This window comes from Oncorhynchus gorbuscha, linkage group LG01, assembly GCF_021184085.1.
Source record: "Oncorhynchus gorbuscha isolate QuinsamMale2020 ecotype Even-year linkage group LG01, OgorEven_v1.0, whole genome shotgun sequence".
In the NCBI taxonomy this organism is placed as follows: Eukaryota; Metazoa; Chordata; class Actinopteri; order Salmoniformes; family Salmonidae; genus Oncorhynchus; species Oncorhynchus gorbuscha.
The window spans coordinates 4,719,804-4,742,050 of record NC_060173.1 but is presented as its reverse complement, the minus strand read 5'-3'; the positions used below and the strand labels follow the sequence as shown (position 1 = coordinate 4,742,050).

The following is a 22,247-nucleotide window of genomic DNA, read 5'->3' as shown; positions in this document are numbered from 1 at the left end:
TATTTTCTCAGAACCCAAGCCAGTATATGCTCAGCCAGGCCAGCCTGATGTGGACCTGCCAGTCAGCCCCTCTGATGCCCCTGTGCCCAGCGCTGCCCACGATGACAGTATCCTACGGTATGTAGAAGTCTCTAACAGTATCCTACGGTATGTAGAAGTCTCTAACAGTATCCTACGGTATGTAGAAGTATCTAACAGTATCCTACACTATGTAGAAGTCTCTAACAGTATCCTACAGTATGTAGAAGTCTCTAACAGTATCCTACGGTATGTAGAAGTATCTAACAGTATCCTACGGTATGTAGAAGTATCTATTCACCTGTCTCTAACAGTATCCTACGGTATGTAGAAGTATCTAACCGTATCCTACGGTATGTAGAAGTATCTAACAGTATCCTACGGTATGTGGAAGTATCTAACAGTATCCTACGGTATGTGGAAGTATCTAACAGTATCCTACAGTATGTGGAAGTATCTAACAGTATCCTACAGTATGTAGAAGTCTCTAACAGTATCCTACAGTATGTAGAAGTCTCTAACAGTATCCTACGGTATGTAGAAGTATCTAACAGTATCCTACGGTATGTAGAAGTATCTATTCACCTGTCTCTAACAGTATCCTACGGTATGTAGAAGTCTCTAACAGTATCCTACGGTATGTAGAAGTCTCTAACAGTATCCTACAGTATGTAGAAGTCTCTAACAGTATCCTACGGTATGTAGAAGTATCTATTCACCTGTCTCTAACAGTATCCTACGGTATGTAAAAGTCTCTAACAGTATCCTACAGTATGTAGAAGTCTCTAACAGTATCCTACAGTATGTAGAAGTATCTAACAGTATCCTACAGTATATAGAAGTATCTAACAGTATCCTACAGTATGTAGAAGTCTCTAACAGTATCCTACGGTATGTAGAAGTATCTAACAATATCCTACCGTATGTAGAAGTATCTATTCTCCTGTCTCTAACAGTATCCTACGGTATGTAGAAGTATCTAACAGTATCCTACAGTATGTAGAAGTCTCTAACAGTATCCTAAAGTATGTGGAAGTATCTAACAGTATCCTACAGTATGTGGAAGTATCTAACAGTATCCTACAGTATGTGGAAGTATCTAACAGTATCCTACAGTATGTAGAAGTCTCTAACAGTATCTACAGTACAGTAGAAGTCTCTAACAGTATATGTATGTAGAAGTATCTAACAGTATCCTACAGTATCTATTCACCTGTCTCTAACAGTATCCTACGGTATGTAAAAGTCTCTAACAGTATCCTACAGTATGTAGAAGTCTCTAACAGTATCCTACAGTATGTAGAAGTATCTAACAGTATCCTACAGTATATAGAAGTCTCTAACAGTATCCTACGGTATGTAGAAGTCTCTAACAGTATCCTACAGTATGTTGAAGTATCTAACAGTATCCTACAGTATGTTGAAGTCTCTAACAGTATCCTACAGTATGTAGAAGTATCTAACAGTATCCTACAGTATATAGAAGTCTCTAACAGTATCCTACAGTATATAGAAGTATCTAACAGTATCCTACAGTATGTAGAAGTCTCTAACAGTATCCTACGGTATGTAGAAGTATCTAACAATATCCTACCGTATGTAGAAGTATCTATTCTCCTGTCTCTAACAGTATCCTACGGTATGTAGAAGTATCTAACAGTATCCTACAGTATGTAGAAGTCTCTAACAGTACCCTACATTATGTAGAAGTATCTATTAACCTGTCTCTAACAGTATCCTACGGTACCTCCAACCTCCCGTCCTGCTCAATATTACGACAAAATAATGTTTTAACTTCAATGATCTTTGGCAGGGGACATCAAACAAATATAATTCCTAGAAGGGACAAAGCCCTTTCGACCATTGACTTGAATGGGAATAGCCATTCTAGAAAGACTATTTCTATGGGTGACACAACATAAATATCACAGAGTGGGTCATCTATAACTGTCTTTCCCTCTGTCCCCATCCCACCCTGTGTCCTCATTCCTCAGGCCGAGTATGAAGCTGGTGAAGTTTAAGAAGGGGGAGAGTGTGGGTCTGAGGCTGGCTGGGGGGAACGACGTGGGCATCTTCGTAGCAGGAGTCCTGGAGGACAGCCCAGCAGCTAAGGAGGGTCTGGAGGAGGGGGACCAAATTCTCAGGGTGAGACAGGATACACCAGCAACTACACACTTCCACTACTGCAACGTCGCACTCGCTACGGCAACGACACACTCACTACAGCAACACTAAGGTTGTCGGTTCAATTTCCACAGGGATCACGTACGCATACAAAACTTTATTTTTATTTAACTAGGCAAGTCAGTTAAGAACAAATTATTATTTACAATGACAGCCGACCAGGGAACAGTGGGTTAACTGCCTTGTTCAGGGGAACAGTGGGTTAACTGCCTTGTTCAGGGGAACAGTGGGTTAACTGCCTTGTTCAGGGGAACAGTGGGTTAACAGCCGTGTTCAGGGGAACAGTGGGTTAACTGCCTTGTTCAGGGGAACAGTGGGTTAACTGCCTTGTTCAGGGGAACGGTGGGTTAACTGCCTTGTTCAGGGGAACAGTGGGTTAACTGCCTTGTTCAGGGGAACAGTGGGTTAACTGCCTTGTTCAGGGGCAGAACTACAGCTTTTTACCTTGTCAGCTCTGGGATTCGATGTAGCAACCTTTCAGTTACTAGTTCAAAGCTCTGACCACTAGGCTACCCTGCCGCCCCTCCCCTCTAACCACTAGGCTACCTGCCGCCCCTCCCTCTAACCACTAGACTACCCTGCCGCCCCTCCACTCTAACCACTAGGCTACCCTGCCGCCCCTCCACTCTAACCACTAGGCTACCCTGCCGCCCCTCCACTCTATCCACTAGGCTACCCTGCCACCCCTCCACTCTAACCACTAGGCTACCCTGCCGCCCCTCCACTCTAACCACTAGGCTACCCTGCCGCCCCTCCACTCTAACCACTAGGCTACCCTGCCGCCCCTCCACTCTATCCACTAGGCTACCCTGCCACCCCCTCCACTCTAACCACTAGGCTACCCTGCCGCCCCTCCACTCTATCCACTAGGCTACCCTGCCACCCCTCCACTATAACCACTAGGATACCTGCCGCCCCTCCACTATAACCACTAGGCTACCTGCCGCCCCTCCACTCTAACCACTAGGCTACCTGCCGCCCCTCCACTCTAACCACTAGACTACCCTGCCGCCCCTCCACTCTAACCACTAGGCTACCTGCCGCCCCTCCACTCTAACCACTAGGCTACCTGCCGCCCCTCCCCTAACCACTAGACTACCCTCCGCCCCTCCTCTCTAACCACTAGGCTACCCTACCTCCCCTCCACTCTAACCACTAGGCTACCTGCCACCCCTCCACTCTAACCACTAGGCTACCTGCCGCCCCTCCACTCTAACCACTAGACTACCCTGCCGCCCCTCCACTCTAACCACTAGGCTACCTGCCGCCCCTCCACTCTAACCACTAGGCTACCTGCCGCCCCTCCACTCTAACCGCTAGGCTACCCTGCCACCCCTCCACTCTAACCACTAGGCTACCCTGCCGCCCCCTCCACTCTAACCACTAGGCTACCTGCCGCCCCTCCACTCTAACCACACTAACCACTAGGCTACCTGCCACCCCTCCACTCTAACCACTAGGCTACCCTGCCGCCCCTCCACTCTAACCACTAGGCTACCTGCCGCCCCTCCACTCTAACCACTAGGCTACCCTGCCACCCCTCCACTCTAACCACTAGGCTACCCTGCCGCCCCTCCACTCTAACCACTAGGCTACCTGCCGCCCCTCCCTCTAACCACTAGGCTACCCTGCCGCCCCTCCACTCTAACCACTAGGCTACCCTGCCACCCCTCCACTCTAACCACTAGGCTACCCTGCCGCCCCTCCACTCTAACCACAGGCTACCCTGCCGCCCCTCCACTCTAACCACTAGGCTACCTGCCCCCTCCACTCTAACCCACTACCCTGCCGCCCCTCCACTCTAACCACTAGGCTACCCGCCCCTCCCCCTCCACTCTAACCACTAGGCTACCTGCCGCCCCTCCCTCTAACCACTAGGCCCCTCCACTCTAACCACTAGGCTACCCTGCCGCCCCTCCACTCTAACCACTAGGCTACCTGCCACCCCTCCGCTCTAACCACTAGGCTACCCTGCCTCTAACCCCCTCCACTCTAACCACTAGGCTACCTGCCACCCCTCCGCTCTAACCACTAGGCTACCCTGCCACCCCTCCGCTCCCTCCTACCCTGCCGCCCCTCCTCTAACCACTAGGCTACCCTGCCGCCCCTCCACTCTAACCACTAGGCTACCCTGCCGCCCCTCCACTCTAACCACTAGGCTACCCTGCCGCCCCTCCACTCTAACCACTAGGCTACCCTGCCACCCCTCCACTCTAACCACTAGGCTACCCTACCCTGCTCTAACCACTAGGTTACCCTGCCGCCCCTCCACTCTAACCACTAGGCTACCTGCCACCCCTCCACTCTAACCACTAGACTACCCTGCCGCCCCTCCACTCTAACCACTAGACTACCTACTGCTTTACTGTAAATACCTTGTGATATAATTGTTTGCCGTGTATCCTAACGTGTCTATGATTCATGGCTCCTGAGTGGCACAGCGGTCTAAAGGCTCTGCATCTCAGTGCAAGAGGCGTCACTACAGTCCCTGGTTCAAATCCAGGCTTTATCACATCCGGCCGTGATTGGGAGTCCCATAGGGCGGCGCACAATTGGCCCAGCGTCGGCTGGGGGGGTAGGCCGTCATTGTAAATAAGAATTTGTTCTTAATTGACTTTGTTAAATTAAGGTTAAATAAACATGAATTGAATCAATGCTACAGAAATCCAATATGTAATATTGGTAATAATAAATAAACATACACTAAAACAGACTAAAGATTTACATCTCAAATGGAAGCCTATTCCCTAAATAGTGCACTACTTTTGTCTAGGGCCTATGGGGATCTCTAAAGGGAAAAGGGGGACAGACCCAAAGCTTTTCCTTCGCTGGTTGATTTAATGGTTTGAAACAGCCGGCTGCTCCAAGATTCCTGCTCTTTCAGAGTCGGTCTCCTAGCAATGTGCTCACACAAAAACAGTGTCTCTCTAGCTCCCTCCTCCACCCCCTCCACTCTTCTCCCTCCTCCACCCCCTCCTTTCTCCTTTCTCCTCCCTCCTCCACCCCCTCCACTCTTCTCCCTCCTCCACCCCCTCCTTTCTCCTCCCTCCTCCCCTCTTCACTCTCTCTCTCTGCCCCATTTCTCTTCTTCCCTCAGAGCCAAATATATTTTCCTGTTTCAACTCCTCCACTCCTCCTTCCGAGCATAATGTGTAATGGCTTGGATCTTAGTTCATAGTGCACCTCCTCCTCCATCCCCTCCTCTCTCCTCCCTCCTCCACCCCCTCCTCTCTCCTCCCTCCTCCACCCCCTCCTCTCTTCTCCCTCCTCCACCCCCTCTTCTCTCCTCCCTCCTCCACCCCCTCCTCTCTCCTCCCTCCTCCACCCCCTCTTCTCTCCTCCCTCCTCCACCCCTCCTCTCTTCTCCCTCCTCCACCCCCTCCTCTCTCCTCCCTCTTCCACCCCTCCTCCACCCCCTCCCTCTCTCCTCCCTCCTCCACCCCCTCCTCTCTCCTCCCTCTTCCACCCCCTCCTCTCTTCTCCCTCCTCCACCCCCTCCTCTCTCCTCCCTCCTCCCTCCTCCACCCCCTCTTCTCTCCTCCCTCCTCCACCCCCTCCTCCCTCCTCCACCCCCTCCTCTCTCCTCCCTCTTCCACCCCCTCCTCCCTCCTCCCTCTTCCACCCCCTCCTCTCTCCTCCCTCCTCCACCCCCTCTTCTCTCCTCCCTCCTCCACCCCCTCCTCTCTCCTCCCTCTTCCACCCCCTCCTCCCTCCTCCCTCCTCCACCCCTCCTCTCTCGTCTCCCTCCTCCACCCCTCTTCTCTCCTCCCTCCTCCACCCCCCCCCCTCTCTCCTCCCTCTTCCACCCCCTCCTCTCTCCCTCCCTCCTCCACCCCTCTTCTCTCCTCCCTCCTCCACCCCCCCTCTCTCCTCCCTCCTCCACCCCCTCCTCTCTTCTCCCTCCTCCACCCCCTCCCTCCCTCCCTCCTCCACTCCTCCTCTCTCCTCCCTCCTCCTCCCCCTCCTCTCTCCCCCTCTTCCACCCCCTCCTCCCTCTCCCCTTCTCTCCTCCCTCCTCCACCCCCTCCTCCCTCCTCCACCCCCTCTTCTCTCCTCCCTCTTCCACCCCCTCCTCTCTCCTCCCTCTTCCACCCCCTCCTCCCTCCTCCCCCCTCTTCTCTCCTCCCTCCTCCACCCCCTCCCTCTCTCCTCCCTCCTCCACCCCCCCTCCTTCTCCTCCCTCTTCCACCCCCTCCTCTCTCCTCCACCCCCTCCTCTCTTCTACCTCCTCCTCCACCCCCTCCTCTCTTCTACCTCCTCCTCCACCCCCTCCTCTCTTCTCCCTCCTCTATGTGGAGGCTATATACAGGGTATTACGGTACATAGTCAATGTGGAGACTATATACAGGGTGTTACGGTACAGAGTCAATGTGGAGACTATATACAGGGTGTTCCGGTACAGAGTCAGCGTGGAGGCTTAATACAGGATATTACAGTACAGAGTCAATGTGGAGGCTATATACAGGGTATTACGGTACAGAATCAATGTGAAGGCTATATACAGGGTGTTACGGTACAGAGTCAATGTGGAGGCTATATACAGGGTGTTACGGTACAGAGTCAATGTGGAGACTATATACAGGGTGTTACGGTACAGAGTCAGTGTGGAGACTATATACAGGGTGTTACGGTACAGAGTCAGTGTGGAGGCTATATACAGGGGGTACCGGTACAGAGTCAATGTGGAGGCTATATACAGGGTGTTACGGTACAGAGTCAATGTGGAGGCTATATACAGGGGGTACCGGTACCTAGTCAATGTGCGGGGGCACCGGTTAGTCGAGGCAATTGAGGTAATATGGACATGTACGGAAGAGTTAAAGTGACTATGCATAGATTATAAACAGAGGGTAGCAGCAGCATAATAGAGGGGTCTGGGTAGCCCTTTGATTAGCTGTTCAGGAGTCTTATGGCTTAGGGGGTAGAAGCTGTTAAGAAGCCTTTTGGACCTAGACGTGGCTCTCAGATACTGCTTGCCGTGTGGTAGCAGAGAGAAAAGTCTATGACTAGAGTGTTTGGAGTCTTTGACAATGTTTAGGGCCTTCCTCTGACACCACCTGGTATAGAGGTCCTTGATGGCAGGAAGCTTGGCCCCAGTGATGTACTGGGCCGTACACACTACCCTCAGGAGTGCCTTGCGGTCGGAGGTCGAGCAGTTGCCGTACCAGGCAGTGACGCAACCAGTCAGGATGCTCTCGATGGTGCAGCTGTAGAACCTTTTGAGGATCTGAGGACCCGTGCCAAATACTTTTAGTTTCCTGAGGGGAAATAGGCTTTGTCATGCTCTCTTCACCACTGTCCTGTTCAACATGACAAGTGACAACCCTTTACGTGTCCTCGATTCTTTCCAAGGCCCACATCATCAACATGTGTTGTGCTGTGATCTGTTATAGATTCTACAATCCACAAACGTAGACCATATGAAACGTTACCGTGGTTACCGTTGGACAACCTTCCTATTTTCTTCCTCTTTTCCCAGGTTAATAATGTAGATTTTGCTAATATAATCCGAGAAGAGGCGGTGCTGTTCCTCCTTGACCTCCCTAAAGGTGAAGAGGTCACCATCCTGGCCCAGAAGAAGAAGGATGGTGAGTGCAGGAGGACGGAGGAACCTGGATGGTTCACAGACTGAGGACTGGTCCCTTTCACTCCATCCCTCCCAGGGTTTTTCAAAGGTCTCCTCGGATATCCCCAGATGGTCCATGTATTTGAACTATTCCACAGCTAGCTCACCTGATTCAACTGGTCAACTAATCAACAAGCCGATGACTACTTGAATCAGGTGAGGAGCTAGTTCAGGGCTAGCTATAAAAATATATATATATATTTATGTCTGGGAATCCCTGAGGACACTGTTATATATCAATATTTGCAGATCTGAAGGTTCCGATAGGTACAATCAGTTTATCTGAAGGTTCCGATAGGTACAATCAGTTTATCTGAAGGTTCCGATAGGTACAATCAGTTTATCTGAAGGTTCCGATAGGTACAATCAGTTTATCTGAAGGTTCCGATAGGTACAATCAGTTTATCTGAAGGTTCCGATAGGTACAATCAGTTTATCTGAAGGTTCCGATAGGTACAATCAGTTTATCTGAAGGTTCCGATAGGTACAATCAGTTTATCTGAAGGTTCCGATAGGTACAATCAGTTTATCTGAAGGTTCCGATAGGTACAATCAGTTTATCTGAAGGTTCCGATAGGCACAATCAGTTTATCTGAAGATTCCGATAGGTACAATCAGTTTATCTGAAGGTTCCGATAGGTACAATCAGTTTATCTGAAGGTTCCGATAGGTACAATCAGTTTAGTGGTGAAGCTTCCACCATACAGATCTGCAATCATCAAATAATTAGGGCCAAGGTAATGGTGGTGAAGCAAATTGGGACCAGTTGAACTTCCATCATCGGAGATTTATCTCTATTGTCTGCTCTGCTCTCCTTTCTGTCTGTCTCTGCCTCTAACTCTGTCTCTGTCTGACTCTGTCTCTAACTCTGTCTCTAACTCTGTCTCTGACTCTGTCTCTAACTCTGTCTCTGACTCTAACTCTGTCTCTAACTCTGTCTCTGACTCTGTCTCTAACTCTAACTCTGTCTCTAACTCTGACTCTGTCTCTAACTCTGTCTCTGACTCTGTCTCTAACTCTAACTCTGTCTCTAACTCTTACTCTGTCTCTGACTCTGTCTCTGACTCTGTCTCTAACTCTTGACTCTGTCTCTAACTCTTGACTCTGTCTCTAACTCTTGACTCTGTCTCTAACTCTGTCTCTGACTCTGTCTCTGACTCTGTCTCTAACTCTGTCTCTGACTCTGTCTCTGACTCTGTCTCTAACTCTGACTCTGTCTCTAACTCTGTCTCTGACTCTGTCTCTAACTCTAACTCTGTCTCTAACTCTTACTCTGTCTCTGACTCTGTCTCTGACTCTGTCTCTAACTCTTGACTCTGTCTCTAACTCTTGACTCTGTCTCTAACTCTTGACTCTGTCTCTGACTCTGTCTCTGACTCTGTCTCTAACTCTGTCTCTAACTCTGTCTCTAACTCTGTCTCTAACTCTGTCTCTGACTCTGTCTCTAACTCTGTCTCTGACTCTGTCTCTAACTCTGTCTCTGACTCTGTCTCTAACTCTAACTCTGTCTCTAACTCTGACTCTGTCTCTAACTCTGTCTCTGACTCTGTCTCTAACTCTAACTCTGTCTCTAACTCTTACTCTGTCTCTGACTCTGTCTCTGACTCTGTCTCTAACTCTTGACTCTGTCTCTAACTCTTGACTCTGTCTCTAACTCTGTCTCTAACTCTGTCTCTAACTCTGTCTCTAACTCTGTCTCTAACTCTTGACTCTGTCTCTAACTCTGTCTCTAACACTTGACTCTGTCTCTAACTCTGTCTCTAACTCTGTCTCTAACTCTGTCTCTTACTCTGACTCTGTCTCTGACTCTAACTCGGTCTCTCTCTTAACTCTCTGTCTCAACTCTCTGTCTTTCTCTTAACTCTCTCTCTCTCTTAACTCTCTGTCTCTCTCTTAACTCTGTCTTTCAACTCTCTGTCTTTCAACTCTCTGTCTCTCAACTCTCTGTCTCCAACTCTGATACTCAAACTCAGTCTGTGTTCTGGTCCAGTGTACCGGCGGATCGTGGAGTCTGATGTGGGCGACTCGTTCTACATCCGGACCCACTTTGAGTATGAGAAGGAGTCTCCGTACGGCCTGAGCTTCAACAAGGGAGAGGTGTTCAGAGTGGTGGACACCCTGTACAACGGCAAGCTGGGCTCCTGGCTGGCCATCCGCATTGGGAAGAACCATCAGGAAGTGGAGAGAGGCATCATACCTAACAAGAACAGGTGATGATGACACTATTTATTTGCCTCCTCTCTGGGTGTTTATCAGCAAGCCATAATGAGGTTTGAGTTTTCACAGAAATCAGTTTTGTTTATTTGAAAACAGAATGTGTTCTGTATAACTTACCTGGTTTTTAGACAATCATGTAAATGTGTTAAAATAATAGGGGAAGATTCACAGGGGTCACAGGTCATCAGAACAATGTTAACGCCACGTTGTCGTCTTGTAGCTTTAACCACATTTGTTATGATTATCATTGCCATGTTAAGTGCCTCTGTGTTGGCAGTATTGACGTTTGCCGTGCCAAGTTTACTGGACAGTGTCACAGACACGTGAAAGCCCTCTACAGAGGTGTCTCTACCAAGACCTCTGTCTGTCCCTCTCATTCTCTTGTTCTGAATAGAAAAACAACTCCAGCACACTGGTGATTTTGATTCCCCAAAAATGCATTTTTCATGCATATTTTTCACCAACATTTCAATCAATAGACCTTCATCCTCTGAGTTATACAGAGAACTAAATCTCGTTCTCATTTATTTTAAATACTATTTTTTTTGTATCCCTTTTTCTCCCCCAATTTCGTGGTTTCCAATTGGTAGTTACAGTCTTGTCTCATCGCTGCAACTCCTGTATGGACTTGGGAGAGGCAAAGGTCGAGAGTCATGTGTCCTCCGAAACACAACCCAACCACACTGCTTCTTGACACAATGCCCACTTAACCCGGAAACCAGCCACACCAATATGTCAGAGGAAACACCGTACACCTGGTGACCGTGTCAGCGTGCACTGAGCCTGGCCCGCCACAGGATTCGCTAGAGCGCGATGGGACAAGAACATCCCTGCCGGCCAAACCCTCCCCTGACCCGGACGATGCTGGGCCAAACCCTCCCCTAACCCGGACGACGCTGGGCCAAACCCTCCCCTAACCCGGACGACGCTGGGCCAAACCCTCCCCTAACCCGGACGACGCTGGGCCAAACCCTCCCCTAACCCGGACGACGCTGGGCCAAACCCTCCCTAACCCGGACGACGCTGGGCCAAACCCTCCCCTAACCCGGACGACGCTGGGCCAAACCCTCCCCTAACCCGGACGACGCTGGGCCAAACCCTCCCCTAACCCGGACGACGCTGGGCCAAACCCTCCCCTAACCCGGACGACGCTGGGCCAAACCCTCCCCTAACCCGGACGACGCTGGGCCAAACCCTCCCCTGACCCGGACGACGCTGGGCCAAACCCCTAACCCGGACGACGCTGGGCCAAACCCTCCCCTGACCCGGACGACGCTGGGCCAAACCCTCCCCTAACCCGGACGACGCTGGGCCAAACCCTCCCCTAACCCGGACGACGCTGGGCCAAACCCTCCCCTAACCCGGACGACGCTGGGCCAATTGTGCGCCGCCCCATGGACCTCCCGGTCACGGCCGGGTACGACAGAGCCTGGACTGCCTTAAACCACTGCACCACTCGGGAGACCTAATCTCATTCTCTTTTACAGAGAAAAACATAATAACAAACTTCTCTCCACTCTGGGCGTGAACTACAGCCTCGCCAAGACAGCAGGGTTAGGGTTAGTTATCGAGTTAGTTATCGAGTTAGTTAGTTATCCAACTCCCTCTCCTCTATCTGTCTCCAGAGCGGAGCAGCTGTCCAGCGTGCAGTACAGTCTCCCCAAGACAGCAGGGGGCGACAGGGCAGACTTCTGGAGGTTCAGGGGCCTGAGGAGCTCCAAGAGGAACCTGAGGAAGAGCAGAGAGGACCTGTCGGCCCAGCCCGTCCAGTCCAAGTTCCCTGCATACGAGAGGGTGGTGCTTAGAGAAGGTGAGAATGACTTGCCTTGTAATAACACATTATCAATTCTTATCTGTGCTAAAAAACATAAAGCCTCCTCCCTCAGCCCCTCCTCCCTCAGCCCATCCTCCCTCAGCCCCTCCTCCCTCAGCCCATCCTCCCTCAGCCCCTCCTCCCTCAGCCCCTCCTCCCTCAGCCCCTCCTCCCTCAGCCCCCTCCTAGCCCCTCCTCCCTAGCCCCTCCTCCCTAGCCCCTCCTCCCTCAGCCCCTCCTCCCTCAGCCCCTCCTCCCTCAGCCCCTCCTCCCTCAGCCCCTCCTCCCTCAGCCCCTCCTCCCTCAGCCCCTCCTCCCTCAGCCCCTCCTCCCTCAGCCCATCCTCCCTCAGCCCATCCTCCCTCAGCCCCTCCTCCCTCAGCCCCTCCTCCCTCAGCCCCTCCTCCCTCAGCTCCTCCTCCCTCAGCCCATCCTCCCTCAGCCCCTCCTCCCTCAGCCCCTTTTCCCTCAGCCCATCCTCCCTCAGCTCCTTCTCTCTAGCCCCTCCTCTCTAGCCCCTCCTCCCTCAGCCCCTCCTCCCTCAGCTCCTCCTCCCTCAGCCCATCCTCCCTCAGCCCCTCCTCCCTCAGCCCCTTTTCCCTCAGCCCATCCTCCCTCAGCTCCTTCTCTCTAGCCCCTCCTCTCTAGCCCCTCCTCCCTCAGCCCCTTTTCCCTCAGCCCATCCTCCCTCAGCTCCTTCTCTCTAGCCCCTCCTCTCTAGCCCCTCCTCCCTCAGCCCCTCCTCTCTAGCCCCTCCTCCCTCAGCCCCTCCTCCCTCAGCCCATCCTCCCTCAGCCCCTCCTCTCTCAGCCCCTCCTCCCTCAGCCCCTCCTCCCTCAGCCCATCCTCCCTCAGCTCCTCCTCCCTAGCCCCTCCTCCCTCAGCCCTCCTCTCTAAGCCCTCCTCCCTAACCCCTCCTTCCTAGGTACTCCTCCCTCAGCCCTCCTCTCTAGCCCCTCCTCCTTACCCCCTCCTGCCTAGGCCCTCCTCCCACAGCCCTCCTTTCTAGCTACTCTTGTAAATCGTAACCTGTCTCTAATATTGGTGAGCTTTCATAATGTAGCTCCAACTATAAATATTGTCTTTCAATTGATAGAGGGGAGAAAAAGACCCCTGGGGTGGGTTGTAAACACTACGGTTTGCTGCTACACAATCCTGACCCAAATATTCTGCTTTTACTAACTTGTTTCGCTGTTTTTAAATGAAACAATTGTTATTGCTTTTAGAATGTGTATTTTCTTTAGTTGTGTAGTTTTAGTTATAAATTTGTGTTAACTTCTTGCGTCGAGCCATCCCGGATCCGGGATCGTGACTACAGTCTCAAGCCCATTACCATAACGCAACGTTAACTATTCATAAAAATCGCAAATTAAATTAAATAAATATGCTAGCTCTCACGCTTAGCCTTTTGTGAACAACACTGTCATCTCAGATTTTCAAAATATGCTTCTCAACCATAGCAAAACAAGCATTTGTGTAAGAGTATTGATAGCTAGCGTAGCATTTAGCGTTAGCATTCAGCAGGCAACATTTTCACAAAAACCAGAAAAGCATTCAAATAAAATCATTTACCTTTGATGAACTTTGGATGTTTTCAATGAGGAGACTCTCAGTTCGATAGCAAATGTTAAGTTTTTCCTGAAAGATGATTTGTTTCGGAGAAATCGCTCCGTTTGGTGCGTCACGTTTGGCTACCAAAAAACCCCGAAAATTCAGTCATCAAAACGCCAAACTTTTTTCCAAATTAACTCCATAATATCGACTGAAACATGGTAAACATTGTTTAGAATCAATCCTCAAGGTGTTTTTCACATATCTCTTCGATGATATATCGTTCGTGGAAGTCTCCTCTCTCCCCAGAATCACATGGATGAATGCGTGCAGCTTGGAGATTACGCAGGCGGACACCTGGTAAATGTAGTCTCTTATGGCCAATCTTCCAATGATATGCCTACAAATACGTCACAATGCTGCATGCTGCAGACACCTTGGGCAAACGGCAGAAAGCGTAGGTTCGTTCAGGGCACATTCACAGCCATATAAGGAGACAATGGAAAACAGAGCCTCAAAAATTCTGCTCATTTCCTGTTTGAAGTTTCATCTTGGTTTCGCCTATAGCATCAGTTCTGTGGCACTCACAGATAATATCTTTGCAGTTTTGGAAACGTCAGAGTGTTTTCGTTCCAAAGCTGTCAATTATATGCATAGTCGAGCATCTTTTTGTGACAAAATATTGCGCTAAAAACGGCATGTTTTTTTTATCCAATAATGAAATAGCGCCCCCATAGCTTCAAGAGGTTACAGTTCTATGTCCATTAGCGTTCTGCATTAGCGTTCCATTAGCGTTCTGTATTAGCGTTCCATTAGCGTTCTGTATTAGCGTTCCATTAGCGTTCTGTATTAGCGTTCCATTAGCGTTCTGTATTAGCGTTCCATTAGCGTTCTGTATTAGCGTTCCATTAGCGTTCTGTATTAGCGTTCCATTAGCGTTCTGTATTTTGTCATGTTTCCAACATTGTGTGTGGAACCTTCCGGCGCCGACAGAACTAGAAGCACAAGCATTTCGCTACACTCGCGTCAACATCTGCTAACCATGTGTATGTGACAAACAAAATTTTATTTGATTTGATTTGGAAACCAGGACGAGTATCTGTTGCGTCTTCCACAGCTATCGGAGAGCCCAATAAAAATCACTAATCCTCCCACTCAGTCTAATGTAGTTTTGATGGCCTTCTGTTGGGGGTGTTTGTCCAGCTGGTTTCCTGAGGCCTGTGGTTATATTTGGACCCATCGCTGACGTGGCACGAGAGAAACTCTCCCGAGAGGAGCCCGATCTGTTCGAGCTCGCAAGTGAGTAACATTTAACATTTACATTTAAGTCATTTAGCAGACGCTCTTATCCAGAGCGACTTACAAATTGGTGCATTCACCTTATGACATCGAGTGGAACAGTCACTTTACAATAGTGCATCTAAATCTTAAAGGGGGGGGGGTGAGAGGGATTACTTATCCTATCCTAGGTATTCCTTAAAGAGGTGGGGTTTCAGGTGTCTCCGGAAGGTGGTGATTGACTCCGCTGTCCTGGCGTCGTGAGGGAGTAACAGAAGTGTATCGAAATGACGTGAAAAGTTTTCTAGAATTCCATTTTTAAAAAACGAGTTCATTAATAGAACGATTAAAAGAACCACGCAATGAAACAATGAAAACTATTTATTTCCCCTTGTGTTTCAGAGAGTGAACCGAGAGACGCAGGGAAAGACCAGCGCAGTTCGGGAATCATCCGTCTCCACACCATCAAACAGATCATCGACAGAGTGAGTTTTCCCTCTTTGTAACACGTTCTGTCACTCATTTCAATAGGACTCATTTTGATTTGAGGAATTTCATTTTTTTTTTTTTTCATTTTTTTTTTTTTTTACACAATTATTGTAGGATGACGTTCTCTTTAGACATGTTTGGTGATGCAGAATTCGCTTTTTCCAAATGTTGTCTTTGTTGTCCATTTTCTATTCCACTCATGATGAAAAGAGAACAGGATTCACTGGAGAATCACTGACTGTGTTGAGGCCCTCTACTCCAGTAGGAGGAATCACTGACTGTGTTGAGGCCCTCTACTCCAGTAGGAGGAATCACTGACTGTGTTGAGGCCCTCTGCCCCAGTAGGAGGAATCACTGACTGTGTTGAGGCCCTCTGCCCCAGTAGGAGGAATCACTGACTGTGTTGAGGCCCTCTACTCCAGTAGGAGGAATCACTGACTGTGTTGAGGCCCTCTACTCCAGTAGGAGGAATCACTGACTGTGTTGAGGCCCTCTACTCCAGTAGGAGGAATCACTGACTGTGTTGAGGCCCTCTCCCCAGTAGGAGGAATCACTGACTGTGTTGAGGCCCTCTGCCCCAGTAGGAGGAATCACTGACTGTGTTGAGGCCCTCTCCCCAGTAGGAGGAATCACTGACTGTGTTGAGGCCCTCTCCCCAGTAGGAGGAATCACTGACTGTGTTGAGGCCCTCTACTCCAGTAGGAGGAATCACTGACTGTGTTGAGGCCCTCTACTCCAGTAGGAGGAATCACTGACTGTGTTGAGGCCCTCTACTCCAGTAGGAGGAATCACTGACTGTGTTGAGGCCCTCTGCCCCAGTAGGAGGAATCACTGACTGTGTTGAGGCCCTCTACTCCAGTAGGAGGAATCACTGACTGTGTTGAGGCCCTCTACTCCAGTAGGAGGAATCACTGACTGTGTTGAGGCCCTCTGCCCCAGTAGGAGGAATCACTGACTGTGTTGAGGCCCTCTACTCCAGTAGGAGGAATCACTGACTGTGTTGAGGCCCTCTACTCCAGTAGGAGGAATCACTGACTGTGTTGAGGCCCTCTACTCCAGTAGGAGGAATCACTGACTGTGTTGAGGCCCTCTCCCCAGTAGGAGGAATCACTGACTGTGTTGAGGCCCTCTGCCCCAGTAGGAGGAATCACTGACTGTGTTGAGGCCCTCTCCCCAGTAGGAGGAATCACTGACTGTGTTGAGGCCCTCTACTCCAGTAGGAGGAATCACTGACTGTGTTGAGGCCCTCTACTCCAGTAGGAGGAATCACTGACTGTGTTGAGGCCCTCTGCCCCAGTAGGAGGAATCACTGACTGTGTTGAGGCCCTCTGCCCCAGTAGGAGGAATCACTGACTGTGTTGAGGCCCTCTACTCCAGTAGGAGGAATCACTGACTGTGTTGAGGCCCTCTGCCCCAGTAGGAGGAATCACTGACTGTGTTGAGGCCCTCTACTCCAGTAGGAGGAATCACTGACTGTGTTGAGGCCCTCTACTCCAGTAGGAGGAATCACTGACTGTGTTGAGGCCCTCTACTCCAGTAGGAGGAATCACTGACTGTGTTGAGGCCCTCTCCCCAGTAGGAGGAATCACTGACTGTGTTGAGGCCCTCTGCCCCAGTAGGAGGAATCACTGACTGTGTTGAGGCCCTCTCCCCAGTAGGAGGAATCACTGACTGTGTTGAGGCCCTCTACTCCAGTAGGAGGAATCACTGACTGTGTTGAGGCCCTCTACTCCAGTAGGAGGAATCACTGACTGTGTTGAGGCCCTCTACTCCAGTAGGAGGAATCACTGACTGTGTTGACCATCTCTTCACCAGTAGGAGGAATCACTAACTGTGTTGAGGCCATTACTCCAGTAGGAGGAATCACTGACTGTGTTGAGGTTTCCAGTAGGAGGAATCACTGACTGTGTTTCTCCAGTAGGAGGAATCACTGACTGTGTTGAGGCCCTCTACTCCAGTAGGAGGAATCACTAACTGTGTTGAGGCCCCTACTCCAGTAGGAGGAATCACTGACTGTGTTGAGGCCCTTACTCCAGTAGGAGGAATCACTGACTGTGTTGAGGAAACTCCAGTAGGAGGAATCACTGACTGTGTTGAGGCCCTCTGCCCCAGTAGGAGGAATCACTGACTGTGTTGAGGCCCTCTGCCCCAGTAGGAGGAATCACTGACTGTGTTGAGGCCCTCTACTCCAGTAGGAGGAATCACTGACTGTGTTGAGGCCCTCTGCCCCAGTAGGAGGAATCACTGACTGTGTTGTTAGGAGGAATCACTGACTGTGTTGCTACTCCAGTAGGAGGAATCACTGACTGTGTTGAGGCCCTCTACTCCAGTAGGAGGAATCACTCTGTGTTGAGGCCCTCTCCCCAGTAGGAGGAATCACTGACTGTGTTGAGGCCCTCTGCCCCAGTAGGAGGAATCACTGACTGTGTTGAGGCCCTCTCCCCAGTAGGAGGAATCACTGACTGTGTTGAGGCCCTCTACTCCAGTAGGAGGAATCACTGACTGTGTTGAGGCCCTCTACTCCAGTAGGAGGAATCACTGACTGTGTTGAGGCCCTCTACTCCAGTAGGAGGAATCACTAACTGTGTTGAGGCCCTCTACTCCAGTAGGAGGAATCACTGACTGTGTTGAACTCCAGTAGGAGGAATCACTGACTGTGTTGAGGCCCTCTACTCCAGTAGGAGGAATCACTGACTGTGTTGAGGCCCTCTACTCCAGTAGGAGGAATCACTGTGTTAACTCCAGTAGCATGAGGCCCTCTACTCCAGTAGGAGGAATCATGACTGTGTTGAGGGACTCCAGTAGGAGGAATCACTGACTGTGTTGAGGCCCTCTGCTCCAGTAGGAGGAATCACTGACTGTGTTGAGGCCCTCTGCCCCAGTAGGAGGAATCACTGACTGTGTTGAGGCTGTTGTGTTAAGTGATGTTTTTCTGGTATATAGGACAAACATGCAGTGCTGGACATCACCCCCAACGCAGTAGACCGTCTGAACTACGCCCAGTGGTACCCCATCTTAGTGTTCTTGAACCCAGACAACAAACAAGGGGTCAAGAACATGAGAACCAGGCTCTGTTCCGAGTCCAGGAAGTCCGCCCGGAAACTCTACGAGAGGGCCCTGAAATTAAGGAAGAACAACCACCATCTCTTCACCAGTGAGTAGAGTGGGGGAAGATGGGAGAGATGGGAAGAGAGGAGGTGGGGGAGAGAGGGTGGGAAGAGAGTAGAGAGAGCCTTGAAACAAAGGACCATTTCTTCACCAGTGAGTAGAGAGGGGAAAGATGGAAGGGAGAGATGGGAAGAGAGGAGGTGGGGGAGAGAGGGTGGGAGGAGAGTACGGAGAGCCCTGAAATTAAGGAAGAACAACCACCATCTCTTCACCAGTGAGTAAAGGGAGGGGCATTTGTTATGTCACGTTTCTGACAATATTATGAGGTTTCGTTAAAATTAAGTGTTTCCAAAACAACATGGGTCCGAGAATGTATCCCTGAGGAACTCCACAAAATATATTGGCCCTATTAGATACCCGGCTGTTTACATACACAAACTGCTCTCTATCAGAAACCTAAGTATTCAACCGTTTGTTTGCTTGGTTTAATTAAAGCAGCATGTTAAGAAAAGTGAATTGATATCTTGTAGAGTCCCTCAGGGATCCATTCTTTGACCCGTGAGTTGAATTGTTAACATGCTATTATCATGTTAACTAGTAGCATCATGCTAACTAGTCTCCTGCTCCTCCTAACTAGCAGCATCATGTTAACTAGTAGCATCATGCTTACTAGTAGCATGTTAAAAGAGATAGTGGGATATTTTGGCTGCATTATGGCAACATGCTATTATCATACTAACTAGTAGCATCATGCTAACTAGTCTCCTGCGCCTCCTAACTAGCAGCATCATGTTAACTAGTAGCATCATGCTTACTAATAGCATGTTAAAAGGGATAGTGGAATATTTTGGCTGCATTATGGCAACATGCTATTATCATGCTAGCTGTTCAGGTAGACTTCCAGTCATTGCGCTTACGCTAGTTTGCATTGTCTCACAAAAGTAGCTCTTAACTTCCTTTTAGATTGGCCGAAGAGACATAAAAATGCGCTTAATTTGGCTTAATTGCCCAAATCTGGACACTATCCCTTTTAAATAAATAAATGAAAACGGTAACCCTTTTGGCCTCCTGTCTTAGCCACCATCAACATGAACAACATGAACGATGGCTGGTACGGAGCTCTGAAGGGGACGATCCAGCAGCAACAGAACCAGTTGGTCTGGGTGTCAGAGGGCAAGGTGAGAGAAACACTCAGATGGCCATTATAGTTTTACGGTAATTAAAAAATGAATCATCTATCGTATGAATATGATACTTTGTGAACACAGTGTGCAGGAGCTTCTTTCCTTTGAATAACATTGAAACATTTCCGACTCCCCTGCTGAAGCAACCCTAAGAAAACTGTATATTTCTTCACATCTACTACTACCATCTCTCCTTCTGCTCCTACTCCTGCTGCCCCTCCTCGTCCTCCTGCTCATCTTCCTCCTCTTCCTCGTCCTGCTCCTCCTCCTGCTCCTCCTGTTCCTCCTGCTCCTCCTCTTCCTCCTCCTCTACCTCCTGCTCCTCCTCCTACCCCTCCTGCTCCTCTTCCTCCTGCTCCTCCTCCTCCTCCTCCTCCTGCTCCTCCTCCTCCTCCTTCTCCTCCTCCTGCTCCTCCTCCTCCTTCTCCTCCTCTCCCCAGGCGGACGGCGCGCCGGACGATGACCTGGACATCCATGATGACCGTCTGTCATACCTGTCAGCCCCAGGCAGTGAATACTCCATGTACAGCACGGACAGCCGCCACACCTCTGATTACGAGGACACGGACACAGAGGGTGGGGCCTACACCGACCAGGAATTAGACGAGACTCTCAACGACGAGGTGGGACGGATTCTTTAAAAAAACATTTTTTTAAACATTTGATTTCATTAATGTTCGCTGTCAAAAATACTGAATTATACCTTAAGACAATACTTGGAGGGAAAAAAACACAACACCTTATACCTCATACACGTTTTTAAGTCTCAGCATGTAGTAACTTGTTTCTAAATCCCATTAGGTTGGTCTTCCCACGGAGCCAGCCATCACCCGCTCCTCAGAGCCGGTCAGAGAGGACCCGCCTGTCATCCAGGACCCCTCGACTGGCGGTTACCCTGGATACCAGCACGTTGCCGTGACACCGCCCGACCCGGCCAACCGCATCGACCCGTCCGGGTTCAAAATGGCCGCCGCTCCTCATCAGGTAGGAGAGAGAGGGAGGAATTGGAGGGAGAGAGGAATGGAGGTTTAGCTGTAGGTGTCTCTCTTAGGAGGCGAAACTATGTTATTACAACCTGACATGTTCTGTTCTTCAGAGTGAAACAGGACATGTGTTTGTTCCTTCAGTAAGAGAGACCCTTTACATAGCTTTACAATATACATGTGTATTTGTATGTACTGTCTGTTTGTAGTTAACCACACTGTTACAAATACATTGTAAACAGGTTTCTGGATGGTGTAAAAATGATTCAAGGAGGAGGAACATGGAGAGAGAAGGTTACTATGGAGATAGAAACTGCTGTAGTTTGTGGAGTGTTGCTGTGCTCTTTCTCTTGGCAGCCTGTTGCAATAAAAAATGTCTCTTAACGATACTTCACAGCAAGACGATGCTGCTCTTCTGGCTATTTCTTCCTCTCTGCTGCCTGCTGCGGTGGCTGTGGCGGCCCCTGGTGTTGAGGCTGAGTCACAGCAACCTGCACTGCAGGTAGAGGGTATGACCTCTGAACCCGAGGAGGAAGCTCCGGCTGCAGACTCACTCCTTAGCAGCCCCGCCCCTACTGAGCTAGCCCTGCCCCCAACACCACCATCACTCGAACCCCAACCCCTGTCTGACCCGCAGCTCGGCCCTGGTCCTGAACCCAAGGTATTCACCTACCACCACCCCAGCACCTACCTGCTGCCTCCCTAGAACACCTGGACCGGGCCTGGGCCAGTCATGCCCTTAACTGCCCCGCCCGGTTCTCTGCCCCGCCCATCTCCCCCCCCCTCCAGCCTGCTGTCCTGTCTTCTTCTTCACACACGCTTCTTTATCCTCTGACTGGCTCTCTTGTCTGCATGCCCCGCCCACACTGTGTGACCACAGAATTATATTTTTACAGCGTGTTTGAGTGGTGTTTGGAGGAAGACGTTGGCTGCACAGAATCGCTCATCTTCATCACGTTTATGACTAGTTATTATGGGATGGAAAAGCAAGGTGATTTGTAATGTGATTCTGTGCAGTCCGACTGCAACGCACTGTAGTCCGTCTCAAACATGCACCTTGTGTGTGATTGGTCAGTGTGTGGTCAGTACACATGCACCAATCACAGTGGGTCTGCAGTCCACCCGGGGGGAAGGGGGGGGGGGTCTAGTCTGTGGGCACATCTGAAACCCCACCCCATTCCCTATTAAGTATATTTTAACCAGAGCCAGCCAAAGTTGTGCTCTATATAGGGAATAGGGTACCATTTTGGACCGGTCTGACCGTGTGACTGGGATAAGAAGAACCAGCGCCAACATTAACGGTTACTGTTGTCTCCTCCTCTTCCTCTTGCATGGCCTCTAATGGTTCCTTTCAGCTTCTTAACTTCTCTGACTGACTCTAGTTGAAGTCTAGTCCAATGTTCTTGCAAGTGGCAAATGTAGTTGGTATATGTACCGTATGCTGTAGTGCTATTATATAGTAGAATGTAGTTGGTAGCTGTTGTAGTAGATTGTAGTTGCATAAGATGCTCAACTGAATGTAATGTTGCATGACAAACTATGCTAACCTGCAGACAGTTTTCTTGGTATTTAATAGTCTCTGTCAAAGCGGTTGATTCGCTCTATGGGGGAGGGGGGGGGCATTACATACAGTGCCTTGCGAAAGTATTCGGCCCCCTTGAACTTTGTGACCTTTTGCCACATTTCAGGCTTCAAACATAAAGATAAAAACTGTATTTTTTGTTGAAGAATCAACAACAAGTGGGACACAATCATGAAGTGGAACGACATTTATTGGATATTTCAAACTTTTTTAA

General features: G+C 49.8%; 1 protein-coding gene across 1 annotated transcript in view; it reads left to right on the top strand.

The window, feature by feature from the left end:
• The window catches only part of LOC124031591 (tight junction protein ZO-1-like), a 268,215-nt gene that overhangs the window by 210,330 nt on the left and 35,638 nt on the right, over window positions 1–22,247 (top strand). Inside the window, 12 exon segments of the mRNA XM_046343022.1 lie at window positions 12–117; window positions 2,013–2,163; window positions 7,682–7,790; window positions 9,819–10,038; window positions 11,671–11,855; window positions 14,613–14,708; window positions 15,090–15,172; window positions 18,120–18,330; window positions 19,362–19,462; window positions 19,909–20,091; window positions 20,270–20,452; window positions 20,849–21,112. Coding sequence (XP_046198978.1) covers window positions 12–117; window positions 2,013–2,163; window positions 7,682–7,790; window positions 9,819–10,038; window positions 11,671–11,855; window positions 14,613–14,708; window positions 15,090–15,172; window positions 18,120–18,330; window positions 19,362–19,462; window positions 19,909–20,091; window positions 20,270–20,452; window positions 20,849–21,112 — 1,892 coding nt within the window.